This window comes from Musa acuminata, chromosome BXJ3-11 (genome assembly GCF_036884655.1).
Source record: "Musa acuminata AAA Group cultivar baxijiao chromosome BXJ3-11, Cavendish_Baxijiao_AAA, whole genome shotgun sequence".
NCBI lineage: Eukaryota > Viridiplantae > Streptophyta > Magnoliopsida > Zingiberales > Musaceae > Musa > Musa acuminata.
Window position 1 is genome coordinate 3,460,194 of NC_088359.1, and position 18,607 is coordinate 3,478,800.

The 18,607-nt window shown below is 37.8% G+C and overlaps 2 protein-coding genes across 4 annotated transcripts; one reads left to right on the forward strand and one right to left on the reverse strand.

Moving 5' to 3' along the window:
- Positions 1 to 6,610: 6,610 nt before the first annotated feature.
- Positions 6,611 to 9,744, reverse strand: LOC135653272 (putative glycerol-3-phosphate transporter 1). The gene is made up of 3 exons (XM_065175065.1): positions 9,585 to 9,744; positions 7,777 to 8,873; positions 6,611 to 7,677 (listed from the first exon to the last, which is right to left on the reverse strand). The coding sequence occupies exons 2-3, from the start codon at positions 8,771 to 8,773 to the stop codon at positions 7,109 to 7,111; spliced, it is 1,566 nt and encodes a 521-aa protein (XP_065031137.1). The 5' UTR covers positions 8,774 to 8,873; positions 9,585 to 9,744; the 3' UTR covers positions 6,611 to 7,108.
- A 2,132-nt stretch (positions 9,745 to 11,876) lies between these two features.
- LOC135652538 (uncharacterized) lies at positions 11,877 to 18,489 on the forward strand. Of its 3 annotated transcripts, none has more exons than XR_010502145.1 (4): positions 11,877 to 12,144; positions 13,759 to 14,625; positions 17,636 to 17,774; positions 18,231 to 18,489. XR_010502145.1 is itself a non-coding variant. In XM_065173534.1 (2 exons), the coding sequence occupies exons 1-2, from the start codon at positions 13,961 to 13,963 to the stop codon at positions 18,238 to 18,240; spliced, it is 675 nt and encodes a 224-aa protein (XP_065029606.1). In that variant the 5' UTR covers positions 11,880 to 13,960; the 3' UTR covers positions 18,241 to 18,489. The 3 variants fall into 3 exon arrangements, 1 of the variants encoding a protein (XP_065029606.1); XR_010502146.1 differs by having other exon boundaries at positions 11,877 to 12,084; XM_065173534.1 differs by lacking the exon at positions 17,636 to 17,774 and having other exon boundaries at positions 11,880 to 14,625.
- Positions 18,490 to 18,607: the final 118 nt, after the last annotated feature.

The following is an 18,607-nucleotide window of genomic DNA, read 5'->3' on the forward strand; positions in this document are numbered from 1 at the left end:
CAAAAGCATTAGGTCGTGATCACCCGGCACTTTTGCCCCCCTCCTTCCTTCTTTTGTAGATGCCTTGCCAACCACAATCCTTTTCCTCCTCTTCTCCTCACGTACTCGATTTCCTTTACGTTTTCTAACATCTCCAGGCCGCGTAGAGCCAACGCTTCCCATCCTTTCCACCCATCTTTACGTGCAATAATACCCAAAAGGAGTGCACTACTCATATGCTTTGAGTTGGACATGCGATTCGTCCCTTAATCCATGGCACTTGCTCGACCACAATTAGATGATAGTCGCGGTGGCATGCATGCAGTGATTAGTGATTGACTTAACTCCCTCTCTATCACATCTTCTTCCTTGTTTCTAGTAGAAAAGTGGGTCAACTCCACGCATCACTGCCCGTGTCCCTTTCATGGCTTCTCCTTTGTTGGTAAAGCATGGTTTTCATTTTCTATCAGTGTCATGGTTCTATCTTTCTTCAGTCAATGCCTTCCTAGGTCTTGAACTCTACGGCCTATGTTGGAGATGATGAGATGATCGAAAGGGGTTGGTGTCCACCTTGCTTGTCAAAGAGCTCTGCTTTGGAGCCTCTCCATGCGTTCCTCTCCCTTTCTCCTTTCCTCGGGCGGTTGGTCTCGAGATAAGGGTTGGGGAGGCTGTGTGACAGATTTGTGGACGCCTCCTTTTCTTACGATTGGTGTTTGTGGGCCATCCTAGTTGGGTCCCCCACAACCATGTCTTGGTGGGTCCATCCATTCTGAATCAAGCTTCAACCTGGCTAGGTAAATTTCATCAGTAGAAGATGAGGAACTTCTTGGATTGACTTGACTAGTGCTTCTTGTTCTTCTTCTCCTCTTTTCGGAGTGTTAACACACCAAAATGACCATCAATGGATCTAATTAAGTTATTTGGTGTTTTATAGATTTCACTTGATGTTTCTTTATCTTAAATTTCTTTCTGGTCTTCTTTCTTTGTCAGGTTTCACATCCTCACTACAATAATCCTCGAATAAAAACAAATATAGAATGGAAAAAGGAAGGAAAAGATGACTACTACTATCCGATCACTGCCAACCATTAACATCATGTGTAGTTTATATATTCATATAGAAGCAGGCAAGCACTCTGCAGGGAATCATATTCGCAATGGTGGTCAGTGGCCACGACATGATCCCACAAGGTCGATAATTATGATGAGTTAGAAAGCATATGAACTTTGGGTGGCTACTGGTGGATATCGCCATTAATGGAGGAACATGATTCCTTCACCTCAAAAACTAGAAACCCTAATGACTAGGTTATGTCATTTCTCCTTCTTTCTTAGACTGTATGAGATCCCTTTCATGTTTCTCCAAATAATTGCCACAGCATGGCCATAATAAATCATGGTTACATAGACATGTGTTTCAGAAACAGTAGCTAAAAGTTATATTCTTGAGACATCTGATGCTAACAACAAAACCACAAAAATAATACTGACGATGATGATCGAGGTCTCTGGATCGAAGGAAGTCGAAGGTGTCAAAGGTTTGATTCTCATGATCCTTTACGACAGTGGAGATGCTCCAAGTATCCAACAAGCTTCGCCAACACTTCCCTTTAAAAAGGCTTTCAGATAAGAAGATCTCGAGTGTTGGTGGCAAAGGAACAGAACATATCTTGTGTGTTTCCATCACCTGTCGAGCTTGCCGTGAGGCATCTGATCAATGAGAAGAAAGGCGATCGACAGGGTTGATGCATGATGCTGTACCTCCATCCACGAGAAGGTTCTTGCCAAGGATCTGAAGAACTTTGTTCTGTGGATCTGTGCGGGGCCAGTTAAAGTCCTCAGACATGCACTCAAGTTAGCAAAGTTTGCAAAGTAAGAAATGGCCATGGTGGTTTAATAATTGCTGTGGATGAAGACCTAACCATGATTCTTAAACTTACGTAAGCATATCATACATATCTATCAGGCATCATCAAACTATTTACTCCGAGTAAATTGTGTGTAAGAGAGAGAGAGAGAGAGAGAGGTGATGGGATGTCCCATGGGCTTTCGTTTAGACAATAAATTGGACTGGGCTATTTGTGTCCACCAAATTTGGAGACAAAAAGTGAGCCCATTGCTACTCTGCTATTTAGTCTATCAATTTTATTCATAGCCTTTTCAAGGTGAGATTATGTGCAGGAAACTTGTGCAGTAATGCACTGAATACAAGAAAATTTAAGATCTAAATGTGTTTCTAAACCACCTTAAACACAAGGAAACTAACGTCGAAACAAAAATTATGTACCTTCAATTATTATTTTTGAGAATTTTAGAAATGATTTCTCTTACTATTTTGACACTTTTCGACTCAGAACTCTCGTTTTAGATACTATAGAAAATCCTTATGACTTGAGAAATATAGAGCCCATGGATCAAAAATCTCATTTATATAGATGTTCTCTCATCAAGAACATTTATTATAATAAAAATGATTATTTTGAAATGACTTAAACTATGTTATGATTTTACGAACAAATTATAAAGAAAGGAAGAGATTATATGTAAATATTATCCTTTCATAAAATAGTAGTAATAAGGTATTTTAGTCCAAGATCAAGCCAAATAAAAAATGAAGAAATGAAGACAAAAATAAATTATACTGAACTCTTTAGAAAGAATAAAACACTCATACCATTTTGAAGTATTCTTGGTCTTGAACCCCAGAGGCCCAAACACTTAACTTGGATGGATTTACATATACGTCATCTATTTATAAGTATAGAATAATAATTTAAATAAAAAAACCCTTAAACCATTGTCTTCGAAGAAGCCCTTAAACCATTGTCTTGAGGCTTTTTTTTCTTTCTTCGTTATTTCATCATAAACAAAACACACAATTTACCTACTTATTTTAGCTTAGTTGGTGAGAAAATGAAATAGATGAGGAAGAAGAATTGGGGAGAAGGTGGAGGAAATGAAATCAAAATAAAGTTAAATTATCTGAGATGTATGGTGCAAAAAGCAGCATGTAAGTTGAATGAAGGGATGCATTCAGTAGCATGCCACTGCTTCTTTCGAGTTTCAGCATGTAAGAACAAATGACTTGTTCCTAAAGGGAAAGAAAGGTGATGCATCTTTGAACATAGGGAGGACTGCAGTTTATCTATAATGAAATAGCAAGCAACATGCTGATGGGAATGTAACTTATTTTAAGGTTTTGTATATTTATCATACTTTAAAGTTGTAGAATTTCCTATTTCCTGGTCACAAATTTATTTCTTTTTGCATGTGTCAATATCATACAAAAATAAAAACTTAAGTTCGAGAGTAGTTTAAGATCTTGCAAGTATTTTTTTTCTCATTTAAAAGTTTAATATAATTTTTTTTTTTACTTTTGCCTTGGGTTTCGCTTCTTTTGTATGGTTTGATCTTGAGCTAGTAATACTTTGATACTACTATTTGAATCAAGAGTTTTACTTGATGTGATCTTTATATTTCTTCATATAGGTATCTGAGCCACAATGATGGTTATCTATATTTCAAAATCTTTTTTGTAAAGAAAATAATATTTTTTTGACTATGGATTATGATAGTTGAATTGGTGGGTTTGGTATTCTAGATCAATCTATTTATGATGTATGAATGAAACATTATATTATTCATATTTTTTTAAAAAAATATATTCCTTATATTACATCTATTGAAGGATGGGTTCAACGGCCATCCTCAATGGAGTTAAAAATATTAGGGTTTTCTACTTCAGGAGAGATGAAGATATTTTTTTTTATAAATAAAAAAAGGATAAAAATAAAAATAAAAATAAAAAGATTGCTATTAATAATAAGCCAGAGTCTTTTTGGAATAATGGTAGAAATCGAAAGAAGATCGAGTTATTATAAGCATGCAAGTTAGGTTATATCAAGAAAATTTATCATATTAAGATTAAAGAAGTATTATAAATAAATAAAAAATATTCCAATGCTACACATGAAGATTAGGACAAATGTTTTATGGCTTAAATTCCTAAGACCATGATATTTTACAGATGATAATATTAAATTCACCGATCTTCGTCAATATGAATATAATGAATTATATCATAATAGATAATACTGTTCACCAAAGAAGGAAGACACCATTATAATCTCAAATAAAGATAATGATCCTATTATATATAAGAGTATGTATCATGTTCGAAGAAAAATATCTTTTTTGTTATAAATGTAATTAATGCTAGAAATTATATATTTTTTTAAGTAAGTCAAGTTTCTTCACAACTTAAAGGAATTAAATACAAATATAATATATACTCATAAAACGGCCAAAGATTTATATATTTTATTAGTATCTAACTCTTATGTTGATAGGATGAGTATAAATGATGGTGTATCAAGGCATGCTAGATTTAATCATATAAATTTTTTTAAATTAAATATTATGATGCACAAAAGTCTAATTAATGATCTTCCCCATCTTACTACTTTTAGTAGTAATAAAGATTGTGAAGATTGTCAATATGCTAAAGCATACAACCTTTTAGTATATCACTTTTAAGGTATATTTTTTTCTTAAAACTTATTTACAACGATCTAATGGGTCTTACTTAAATCTTATTCAGGTTTTAATTATATATTTTTCATTATTGATGTTTTTACAAGGTTCGTTTAGGTCTACTTTGTAAAGAAAAAAATTAATTTTTTTTTTAAATTTTAAAACTTTAACTTAACAGTTGAAAGTGTTAGTGAAAGAAAAAATAAAACGTTACACACTACTAATTATGGGGAATTTGATAAATTCTTCTCATTTTGCAAAAAATATGATATTAAATACATCATAACAAAATAGTGTGACAGAATAAAAAAATTTATCTAAAGTCTCATTAAGACTCGTAAATGTTGGATTTATCCAAAGCCTAAATGTATGACATGTGTAACTTATATTATTAATCGGATTCTTCTTAGTTCAGTCAATTTGAAGTCTCCATATGAGCTCATATTTGATAAAAAAAACTAAATGTTAAACATCTAAAAATATTTGGTTTTCTACGTTATGTTCATATGAGTGGGAGGATGTCATGAATGAAGAAATGAAGAGTTTTTATAAATATAAAAATTTAGATATTATGCCAAGCTTATAAATGTGAATCTAATTACTTATAAATAAATCTATAAGGTGAAACATAAGTTAGATGAAAGTATAGATGTAACACTTGTTGCAAGGGAACTTTCTAAAAAATATGATGAAAATTGCACTGGCAGCAAATCTTAGATGGAAGCTTTGATAACTTAATATGAAAAATGTCTTGAATTAGTAAATATATTTATATGGAACAACCACCGAGGTATACTTCTATTTGCAAGCTCAAGAAAGCCCTTAATGAGTTAAAACAAGTTCCCAGAGTATAGAGTATGATATGAAAAAAATACTTAATACTTACATTTTATAGTTATTTTTCTTAACTTATTTATTAAGCAAGAAAGTCTACATATTATTATTCTTATCAAAATAGATATTTTAAAATTACATGGTGTTCTTTCTCTCTAATTTGAAATAAAAGTTTTGGGGGAGCTTAATATTTTTCTTACTTTAAAGATGATAAATATAAAATAAAATATATTTATCTCTCAAACAAGTAATACAAATTGAAAGGTTTAGAATTAATAAAAGTAAGAAGGATTCTATGGCACTTAGATACAAATATAAAGTTAAGTTGCAATGATGACAAAGTTCTTTCTTACCCTTGAACTTTTTATGTTCTTATTGGTAATCTCATTTACTTAACAATTATAAGACCAAATGTTGTATTTTCAGTTAGTCTTGTAAGTCATTTAGTACAATCTGAAAGGAAGTTAAATCTTGATGCAGCAAAAAGAATTTTAAAATATATGAATTCTACCTTTGATTTGAGATTATTATATAAGGACATATATTCTGAATTATATAATTATGCAGATGATCTTGGAGGTCATTTGGATTATCGTCAATCCACTTCTAGTTATACTTTTTTTTTATATGATTCTGTTTATATCTCATAATGTAGTAAGAAACAATAATCACATAAGTCATTTAGTATAATCTCAAAGAAAGTCAAATCTTGATATAGTAAAAAGAATTTTAAAATATATAAATTCTATCTTTGATTTGAGATTATTATATAAGAAGGACATATATTCTGAATTACATGACTATATAGATGATTTAGGAGGTCATTTGGATTATCGTAAATCTACTTCTAGTTATTTTTTTTTATATGACTCTGCTTATATCTCATATTGTAGTAAGAAATAATAATCAATCTTTCTTTTTGAGTATAAGACTTCTATATGATTAAAACATTTAATCGAGGATGTTTGTTATCAAATTAATAAATCAATTATTTTGTAATGTAATAATAAAAATATCTTATAATTAATTACAAATCTAAAGTTTTATAGAAGAACCAAACATATTCAAATTAAATATCATTTCATTCAGAAAAGGATGCTTCAAAAAGCTATTAAAATCATAAAGATCAAGAGCAAAAATAATATCATAGATATTTTTACTAAATTTATTTCTAAAAATTCATTTAAAGATTTTTTAAGTAAGCAAGAATTTATTTTCAAAAGTATACTTAAGGGAGAGTAAACTAAGAAAAAAAGCCCAAAAGTATACTAATAGTATGATTCATCACATAAAATTTTAATGTAATAATGTCAATGAAAATTCATATGATAAATCAATCATCCGATGTTCCAACTCCTGGATTCAGACTACAAATATAACAGAGGATTACCAGCCACCCTTTGCTGTCTCCAAAGCTAACTTCTTAACACCACAAAATAATATATCTGCTACACTTTCCAAACAATGCAGTACAAATTACAAACTCGATCATATTTCAATGAAGTGCACTCTCAAATAGCTCAAAAGCCATGTCCCTAGACATGGAACCTGGTGAGTGCACTCCCATCTCTACCACCACCATAGCTCCCCCTTGTGTTGCAAAGAGGGAGGGGCATGTTGTTGTTGAAGGACCATAACACCTGAGCCAACCATTGCCCTTATTCACGTCGAGCAACAAGGAGCTGCTCCTCTTGCAAAAAATTAGAGGACCTGCTCTAATATTTCCACATCCTAAATTATGAACAGCATATCCATCCTTACGCTATACAAGGGTCTCAGGTACAGAGGACCTCTGTGGCAAACCACCAGTTCGCGATCCACCAGACTCCATTTTTGCCGTCACCTCGGCCACCACAAGCTTCGTCAAGAGCAGCCCAGCCACCAGTGCCGCTGCCATGAGCATGGTGAACACTGCACTCCAGCTGTTGGCTGATATATAGCCCGTGACAAGGGGGCCAATGGCAGCGCCCACTGACCCTGTCCCGTCTATTATCGCAGTGACGGTGGCCAAGGCCCGGGAGTTCCCCTTCAGGGAGCTGTGCGTTCCCAGGTCCGCCGATACTGCCGTTGTTATCAATGCATAGGGGCCATTGACAAACATGCCGGCGACGAACATGAGCGCTACATTCCAGTACAGGGAGATGCTCCCGTAAATGCGGTAGAAGAAGAGGGCTGGGATGGCGCAGTACATGAAGCTTGCCGCTGTCAGCGCGCGGGCATCGAGTCGGTCGGAGATGTGACCTGCGAGGATTCCCCCGACGACACCTCCAACATCGAACAATGATGACAGCGTTCCGGCTGTTGAATCAGATAAGTACTTTCCATCGATAGCTGCATGATGAAGAACATGTGGCGTTAGAACACACAACGATTGATTAGAGAGACTGGAATGCAGCATCGAAACAGTTCATAAGATCAATGAAGAGATACCTGTATGGCTGATGTAGAAAGGGAGCCAGTAAAGGAAGGTGTAAGCCACAAGCTTGGAGAAGAAGAGACAGAGAGCAAACGGTGCAACGCCAGGAATCCCCCATGCCTCCACGAAGCCCACCGCTCTTCCCTTTTCGTTGGGTCTTCCTTCCAACAGAGGCTGAGTGATCCCATCTTTCTCGGGGGATTTCAACTGGCTTTCTTCCTCGTTTTCGATCCCCATTTTCTCAGGACTAACGGGCAAGAACAAGAACACCGTCAACCCGAAAAGTGCGATGATAAGGCCGGGAACAGCAAAGGAGTAGCCCCAACCATACTTCAGTAGCGCAGAAGCGATCAATGATCCAGATATGTTTCCTATTGAGGTGTGCGCGTTCCATATCCCCATGATCAGTCCCCTCTTCTTCTTTCCAAACCAATTCCCGACGACAGCCACCACCGACGGCCATCCTGTGGACTGAAACAGTCCGGCCAACATCTGAACCACCAGGAAGTAGTAGAAACTATGTATGTTCATCCAGTAGCCAGCACCGAAGAGGGAAGTGAATATTCCAGTCCCTGCCATTCCAAGGGCCAGAAGGACTCTCAGATCGAACCGATCGCCTAAATGCCCTGCGAAGTACATCCCGAGAGAGTAGATGGAAAGGAAGGCAACATCGATCTGTCCGAGCATGGCCGTGCCATCTGAAGTGTCGAACGGAGCCCAGCCAGCGTTGAGTCCCGGATTCCGTTGAGCCCCCTCGACTGTTCCGAGGAAGTAGAACCTTGGCCAGTGGGTAAATCCCAGCTCAGTTGTCTGCGGATCGAGGACGCTTTTGACGATGCTCGTGGTCTTCCGAGTCGCATGGAAACTGGCGTACGCGAAGAACGTTAACACCAGAACGATCGCTTGGTATGTTCTGAAGGTGAATGGAGTGCCTCTAATGTACTCCAAGAATCGAACGCCGACGGGCCTGTGGTGTTGGGTTTCATTTCTCTGTTCACCTGCTGAACCCATGAATGATTGACGCACGTCTTTATCTTCCAAAAGCAGTGAAGCAGATGTGAAGGTCTTCCAAGAGAGCTGTCTTCTTCCTCTGCTATAAGGATATCGCCATCTGAAAAGCCACACACAACTCAGAAATTTAGAACCACGGCTTTACTGTGATTTGCTCGATGTTCCGATTCAACAGAGTATTACAATTACTTTCAGTAGATGCATCGGACATCATGATTTAATCGAGAGAGCTAATCATAATCTACAAACAAAGTTACGTTACGCCATTAGCATGATCCAAGAACACAGAAGCAGGGGAACCACAGAACAGTAGAACATCCAGAGTAAACGATCAAGAAACTGCTACTCCGATGCAGAAACATGACCGATGGCGATCAAGATAGCTGAACCGAAGCCATGCAGATTGAAAACGAAGGAATCACGCAAGTCTGTCAACCGAAGATTTCACCAAAGAACAACACTCTAACTATCCCCGTCAAGAAAGGTATGAGAATCGCTTACAGCAAGACTTTCTCCTTTTACCACCAAAACAAAATTACATCCTATTTATAACGAGAAAACGGATCCATGAAGAATAACGTCTGGAAAAAGTCAAACGTCTGTGTTCTAAATAGAATCGGTCACACAAGAATTTATATTTCAACCAGTCGCTAAATTGCATGAACTGTGTCGATATAAGAGACACAACAAAGATCCCATCCTAATCTACCCGCAGCATCTCGCTAGATTGCGTACTGGATCACGAACTGTTTCCTAATACAACACAACAGGGGTTGCATGCAATGGATTCTTTGTCAGGGGGTGTTGTTACCTGGATGAGATGATCTTATCAAACTCCACTAGTCTCTCCCTCTCGTTTGCTGACGGTGGATGCAGCTCAGCCGCTAGCTCGCTCCGAGGAAGAAGATGGCAGGGGTTGATGCGGGGATTTGTAGGCACGCGAGGCTGCGGCAGCCAGCGGTGCTGTCGGTGCGCCAAATCACGGGGGTGCCCCTCCGAGGTGGCCTCGTTGGTTACTACGGCCGAGGGGCTTTATCGACCGTTCACTGCTCTGTACGTGACAACCTCGAGATATTCCGCGGATATTCCTTGGCATAATACCCGCCGTGCCGCCCGCATATTCCTTCTCTCCATTGCTGTGGTGGGGTCGACAAGTCACAGATCCTTACCACGGATTGGCTGTGCTATACTGCACACGCCACTCTACCATAACCCCAGTGAAACACCACCACGTAATATGTATCCCCAGCCCTTGTAAAAACAAAAAAAGAAAGATTAAAAAAAAAATCATTAATACAACATTTACATCTCTATTATTTTATGATGACTTCGTTGGCGTTGGTTTGACGTCGATGGTCCTATCTAGGGTAGGTTTCCAAGCGACATCATTGTGTTTCTTGGGAGATGGAAAAGAAATTATTGGCCCTTGGATGACACAGTAATATTGCTTCCTTCAGAAGCTTGATCCCTCATACTTGGACTATGGAGTTTGTACGTGTACGTAGTATAGTATAGGCTCGTATCTCAATGTATCAGAAAATTACGTGCGAATATAAAATCTCTAACAATGGAAAGCTGACAAATCATGTGGATAACTTTAGTATTGAATGATACAATGCGGTGGCCAACTTGAGCCACTAATATCATTCGAACACATCAGACGGACCATATTAATTGATAATTGGACCCACGAATCCAAATCGACCCGCAGTTGAGATTGGACCACGGAACTCAAATCTCGTGATTCAGGTTGTGGGTCCCGCGCGGGACGTCGAGACAATGGATGAGTGAGTTAGGAAAGGGGGTCTCAGGAAAAGAAAAGGAAAGAACGGTGGGGTGGTGGGGATGTTTATGTTCACGAAACAGGTGACGTACGCGCCGTGTTTTGTAGTACGTGGCTTTCCGTGGCCGATACGTCTACGTTTACTCCGTCATCCGGTCCTTCTTTTCATCGACGGGGCTAATCCCATCCCGCCGTGGTTTCTTCCCGCACGCCACCCCGCTGTCCTCTGCAGTGGAGGGGCCACCGAGAGACGATAGCGATCGACGGCCTCGACTGCACTTGACAACAGTCGAGCTGCTTCAGGAAGACGTTTATCATCGTCTCTCCTTTCTCTCACTCCTCTACTTTTGCTTCCGCTAAGGCAGAATCTGGAATATGCCTTGCTGGATTCCTTCCTTGCCATGGTTGATCTCTGCCTCCCGCCTCGATCTGAAGCTGCTCATCGGCAAGCTGCGTGTGGGTTGAGATTTGACGGTCAGCATGCGAAATACTTTGTGATCTTTGCATGCATCAGATCGTTTGTTTTCACTCAGATAAAGGAACCGCCAAAGAATAATGCCATGAAAAGTTGATGCTCTCTCTCTCTCTCTCTCTCTCTCTCTCTCTCTTGTTTTTTCCCACTGCAACCATACCAAAAAATATGTCTCTTCTCCCATCCCAAGTTGAGTGTGCAAGAAAACCTTACGTATCATGAACTAGTGGGTACGTTAACTTTTCCTGTCAACTCCAATTCATCTTTTCCTGTGCCACATCGAATCAAGAAGTTCCTTGTGCTATGTGTTTCCTATTTTGACTTTATTATGCCTCGAGCACAATATATTTTGACTGGAAAGAATAGAAAATTCAATCACTTAATTCGTTTGGAGTAGACCAATGAATTGCCTTTGCCATCGTAATTGTAAACGCATGCAAAGTTATATTTATGTATATAAGAATATTATGATATTGTCAGTTAAATTAATTTATTATTTTAATTGTAATGTGGTTAGACCTAACTCTTTAATTCCTTCTTATTATTTAAGTGCAACTTGGAATCCGACTCACACATCCAAAGTAAACTATTATGCTTGGTCGATGGAATATTTTTGCTGCACAATAGCACTAACATTGCAGCATGCATGCAGCCCTTTACTTCCACGAAGGGGCATGACAGCATATTATATGTCCGTGGCTTACACATCCACGCCATCTTTTGTCCTCTCGTAGCTATCCATCCATTGCTGTCGTCTCGATTACAGTGGAGGACTTTAGACATAATTGACAGCAAATGAGCTTATATGCCATGTCCACTTCCAGGTTTTGTGGCGCGGCTGCATGCAGACATCAACCTCATATCCTTCGACTCTTGATATAAATCAGCAGTTGGCATATCCAGTGGAAAACTTGGCAGCCAGAGATCACATCCTCTTTGGAGCTGCCCATCACAGGGACTGCTCAGATTGTGTGGGCTGGGGAAACTATGGGTACACTTTTACCATTTTGGTTCTTCCCTTGTCCTCATCCTCGGCTGGTCTAGAAAACCTCTCAGGTGACTTCTTCGTCGGCTTTCAGTGCTTCTTCAGTTTCCAATGATGCGTGTGCAGTGCATGTAAGGGTAAAAAATTTTTATATAAAAAAGTATTCATTTTTTAATTAATATTTTTATTTTTTATTTTAAAAAAAAATTCTTTTGATTTTCGCCCTATCAATTGTCGCCTCTACCCTAACAACCTATCATTTTCATCTTGCTCCCGCATTATTCCTACCTTTATGCCCTCATCTACATGCTATCGTTATTATACTTGCTCATGTGTCCTCATAATCACCTCGACCCCTTATCTGTCATTGAGATTGACAAGTAAGGTGGGGGAGGTGGTTAGAACGATAGCGATTATAATCGATGAATGATTGAGACTTATGCTAGGGTCATTGAGATAGATGGAACAATTCACATATAGTAAGCACCAACACGAGTCATGGTGACAACCGTATAAATTAATAACTACTAGAAGCGACGATGATAGGAACATCAAGTGGTCAACGATACATATGATAAGCACCAACACAACTCATGGTAAAGATCATAGAAATGAATGACTACTACAAGTGACGATGGGAGGAATATCAAGCGATCAATGATGCACTCAAAGTAAGGGGTGTAGGTGAGGGACTTGTTGCTGATTGCGTAATAGGTGACAACTAAGATATCGTAGGCGATCTCATGGAGCTTTATATCAGAAACGAGGATACTCGGTTGGCCAAAAAGGAAGAAGAGATTAACGAGGATAATAATAAGATCAATGGCATATAAGCGAAGACGATGACAAGGAGAATGGTGCATGGGCCAAGACAACAATTGATAGGATGGAGGCAAAATAATTTTATATTAAAAAAAAAAGAGATACTCTACGTGAATAAATAAAAAAGGAGCACTAATCGATAAATAAAATAAATTTTTTTTTGGTGAATTTGCCGTACATATAAATATAGTTTTTTTTCTTCGTGATGTGATATGTTATAATATAAGTTAAATAAAACATTACAAATTATGAGGGTGACCGTAAGGTGATAATATTTCATCAACTAACAGGCAAAAGGCTGGGCTGAGTTGGGCCCAAGCCAAATCCACCAACCAATATAATAAAAGTTTACAGATCTACAGGTTATCTCAGCTTGCATTAATTCTATCAGATTTTGTCAAGCATGAATTAGCAAGACAAAATAATTATACATGCACATCTTTTCTTCAGAATATAAATCTTTATTGGTTGAAAGAAGCAAAGGGAAGAAGGAAACAATATATTTTCATATTATTTTATTAATTTCGAATATAATATTTATTACTTGTGTAATAATAAGTAATACAAGATACATATTGTTAACTACTCCATGATATTAAAATTATTAATTTTTTTATCAATTAAATTAACTAATACCTTAGGCTCATGATATTATTCTCACAGTATTCATTTGCAAGCTAATTAGAGAAAATAGCAGATTATGTTCACCCTCCAAATCTGCTTTAATTTTCGTGGATGGACATCTTATGCAATTATTCCCGATAATACATTCTAATTATTATTGCATTGAATGTTCATAATCATATGCTTAAATACATAGCTATACCATAACTGATACATGTAAGGAAAAAAGAGAGAGGCAATTCTACGATTGATTGCACAATATTTAAAGAAAAAAACTAATGCATTATTTTATGAGACAGTCCAAATGGCTTTCCAATCTATTGGAGGAATATGACGGGATTATTGTAACATGCGTTATATTGTTGCCGTTACCTTAAAAAACGCTACAAGGGTTTCCTTTCGCTTCTTCCCCGTACGAGAGAGATCGATCGGGAGACCAAACCCTAACTGTCTTCGCCGATCCCTTCCTTTCGAAACCCCCAATATTCGCTCGATCGATCCATGGGAGGACATGGAGGGCTCAACATATTGCCGCAGAAGCGGTGGAACGTCTACAACTACGAGAACCGCGAGAAGGTCCGCAAGGACGAGGAGGCCGCAGCTCGCGAGGAGCAGCTCCAGCGCGAGCAGTCCCGCCGCCGTGACGCCGAGTTCCGCCTCGACCGCCTTCGGCGTGCCCGTGGCCTTCACCACCAACAACCCCCCTCCGTCGACGATTCCCGCCACTTCAACCTCTTCGACGGCGTCTCTGACTTCTCCTCCCTCGGTGGCGCCCAGGACGAAGCGGCCACCCGTGACGGCAAGAGATTCAAGAAGGAGGAGGCCGAAGAGGGTGGTTCCAAGAACTCCAAGAAGCGGCGGAGAGAGGATGCGCCAGTGCCGGTGGCGCCGGAGGACGAGAAGTATAAGCTGGGGTATGGGCTGGTCGGGAAGGGGGTGAAGGCGCCATGGTACCTCTCACGGCCGTCGGCCATGTCGTCGGAGGCCGTTGATGAAGAAATTGGCGGTTCCAGGGTTGCTACTGTTTCCGGGAAGAAGACTGCAGGGAAGAAGACGATAGAGGAGCTGAGGGAGGAGAGGATGAAGCGAGAGAAGAAAGAAAAGGGGAGGGAGCGGGCGCTTCTGGCTGCCACACGGAAAAATGGTCCTGATCGAGGGTTTTCAAGGTGAGACATCATCAAAATACTTCTTTTACACGAGTCATAAATGGTGCTTTATCCCTTGTTAACATTTTGATTAACTGTTTATTTTCCCCTACATGTGAACTGTCTTTTCCTTATATGAACCAAGGTTTTGGCACAAGATATCATATTGTTTTGTCGACTTTTTTATGCTAATTTGCCACTACAGATTACATTTAGGTACTTTTTATTTTCTTTTGCACTTGTTTATAGAAATGCGAAATGTTGATTGTTGATACCTGAAAGGTGATTGAATTTGAACTGCGTACTGATGCACATGCTTTCTTAAGCTATCAAATTTGAAAAAGTTTGTTGGTTTCTAATCAATAAGAAGGAGAAGTTTCCCTTTTGTATGGTTATCCATTAATAACTTTAATGCATTGTCCCTTGAATGTATCTTGTCCGACTGGTAGGGGAAGAAGAAATCTTAAGGTCTTATGTTTTGCATGTTGGAAAAGTGGTTGGGACATTTAGAAGCCAAAAGAGTTTTTTGTGGTGAAAACCGTGGGAATCATATTCCATCTTTTGGTTTTGGCATGAAAGGAGTGATGTCTTATGAGCTTCAATTTAGTAACTTTTTGTAATTGAACTTGCGGCGAAGTCTTTCCAAAGAAGCAATTGTTAATGTGGAGATTAGCATAGGACAATTTTGAACATTTTAGCTTAAACTTCAAATGAGAATAAGAAAAGGATGTACCCAGTGCATGAGGTTTCCGCCAATGCGGGATTAGGAGGGACAATATATGCAGCCTTATATCTAAAATTCAAATGTGAATCCTTATATGAAATATTGGAGGCAGCGTCTTAAGCTCAGGATTTTTTTTAAAATTAATCTAGAATTATTAAATGTATACTATATACATGGAAACTTTGATGCAAGCGTTTGACTGGCTTCTTAAAGTACTTGTTGCCATCCTTGGTTATGTATCATATTTCATGGTGTCCTATATTGAGGTCTCCAGTATGGAGTGAAAATTTTATACTGCTTGAAACTCAGGAAGGAATTTCTTCTAGACTTAAACTTTATGATTTTTGTAGCTATGCATATAACAGTGCTAGTCTTTCTAATTGATTAACATTGTTAGTCATAACAAAGGACAGTACTGCAAAAAAAAGTTGATAGATGTTTTGGTCATTTGCCATAATAGACCTAAGTTTCATGAGTATGTGGTATATATTTCAGGCCATGTAACGGAAGAAAAAGGGAGAATTGAATTCTCTAGATGAACCAATGATTTCAGCATGGGATTGTTTGTGTCATCTTTGCTGTCTAGCAATTTTCTTCAGATTGGCATTTCGAGACAGTTTAAATAGCCAAATAAAAATTATAAAAATCAATGACAACAGTACAAAAGCATAGCAATGATGAGCATCTGAAAGGTTCTGCTCTCACCATGACTATGACCATAGATCTTTAGCAGGATGAAAATTTGATAATAGAAGGTTACATATTCTTGAAATGGAGCATATATTTGCTATAGTAGAAGAATTAGGTTTTTGTAGAATGATGGAGAAATTGTTACAGTGCTTGGTGGAAAGTTGCATGCTTAGTTAAAACTAAATATATTAGATCTCATAGCTGTTTTCATGGTTTATACAAACTGAAATAGGTCTTACGAGGTTGTTTGTTGTTCCATGTAGATGTCGACCTGTTTGGGTTGCAATCTTATGAGGTCTACAACAAATACCATTTACATGCATATGTTTTGTAAGAAAGCTAGAATCATGGCATGCTATTTGTTGTCATGGCCTCATAATTCAAAATTCTAACATCTCAATATTCTAACATAGTTCATATTTTTAGGTGTTCCTTCTTCTCAGGAATTCCTTACCTCTAGAGCTTCCTTTGTTTTATGTCAGGCTACATGTCGTATTCTGTTCTCTCTTCATTCTGCTTGTTTTTTTCTCTGCATGGAAGTCTTCCTTTAGGTATACATCACTAGCAAATGCTGACTTAGTTTTTGTTCATGCATATTGGCTGAATGGTGCATGCACATATGAATGCATCTGTGAGCTCCAGCACTTGTCGGCATGCATCTCTGTGTATCCATATATGTTTGTGTATGTTTCCTGTGGAGCTTCAAGTATCAATTTACCTACTTTGTCAGTTTTATGGCTACGAAGTGAAGTTCCTGCCAGTGTCAAGCAGTTAAGTTGGTTTTGTCTGGAACCAGTTTTTATTGAGGCTGAAATTCACTCAGCTTCCAGAATTTTTATCCAAGAGTAATTGAAGTAAAATAAAGGGAAATCAGTGGGAGTTTTTCCTTTGCCATCGACCTTTTGTCATAAATTCTTTGCTTAGTTTTTGATCGTATGATAATATTTAGCTAAATTGGACTTTTAATACTTGCTAATCTCATCAGAAACCAAAACAATGTTTATTCTTTGAGAACAATTTCATGTAACCTGAGTTTGTTAGGTCAATGAAGAATTTATAGCAGGGAAACCCTCTTAACACATCCACCCCAAATGATCATCCACTTTGTTGTATATGCAAGAGGAAAATGTAAAATTACTACACTAATTTTTTAAACTTTGCTTCCTTCAAATCATATTTTTCATCATAGGGAGTTACCTATACAGAACAGGATGCCAGGGTAATTTCTGCGATAGCCTTCAAGATAGTGGAATATAACAAATACACCTAAAGAAGTTCTAAATAGCGTGGATAAGCTTCAAAAGTTAGAAACCTCATGGGCAATAAGGTCTGATGCAAGTTATGATTGCTTAAGCCTAGGATCTATAGGACTAGGCAAGTAACATTTCAAAACATATCCTGAGGTATTTCCACTAATGATACATGAAGCATGTGATGGAAAAACCAGACTAGGGTAAAAAAACATTGTGCTTGCAGAAGGATGGGATTGTCAGTCCCTTAATTTTTTTCGTAATATGTTGTGCAAAATTCATCTAAGAATGAATCTTAGTTAGAGACATAATGGATGATTATGTGAAATAAGCATCATGTTGGTATGGCTTCTGGTTTGCGTCTCAGGTCTGGTCTCCCCAAGGCTTGACCACTGGGAATGCATCACATGATAAGAAGACTTCAATCAGTTACCAAATTGTTGTGTCATGGTGAAGAACATGATACTGTCAGTGAGCTGTCTGTTCCATTGTGGATACTGCAAATGGTATGACTTAAGTTTATTCAAGTCTTCCTGTGCATAAACATAGTGCCAGCTATTGCTGGAAGAAAAATTTTCAGTTGCAAGATAAGCCTCAAGGATCAAACAGCAAACTTACCAGAAGCGCAATATATAAGATATTAAGAATCTATTTGGAGGAGATCATAGACAATGGTTGGACAGCTGTACATTAAAGTTATAACTAAGATCCTGATAAGCCAAATGACAAGATGGTTTTGTGAGTTCTTGCATGGTTTTAGCTTTTATGTCAGCCTTTATATCTGTGTATTTTTGCATCTTGAAAAATATTTTAGTTCTTACTTTCCTTGGGTCTCTAGCATATGATAGGGATGTTCAGATTTGATGGTTGCTGCCGTGGGAGATCATTGTCCACATAACTGTTCATGTATCGTTTTATATGACTATTTTTCCTAAACAAATTGTTTTCTTTTTTTGTTGCAGGAAGAATTGATTTTCTCTTACCCTCCAAGCTTATGGCGACGCTCATTGGACAGAGTGTTCAGATTCTCATCAATCTACAACAAGTTGGTGTAAATATCTTGATGATGCTCTTGTTTCATGAAACTGCAAAAAATAAGAGAAAGAGAGAGAGAGAGAGAGAGAGAGAGAGAGAGTATATACATCTTCTACTAAAGCTGAATATAGAGTTATGTCCTCGGTTTGTTATGAAATTCTTTGGCTTCAACGACTTCTCTTTCAATTAGGTTTTCCATCCTTTATTTTACTCTTTTTCATCTTTTTTTAATATATATTGATGTGTCATGTATTGCTACATTAGTACATGTTGATATATATCAATACCTTAATATAATTTTACA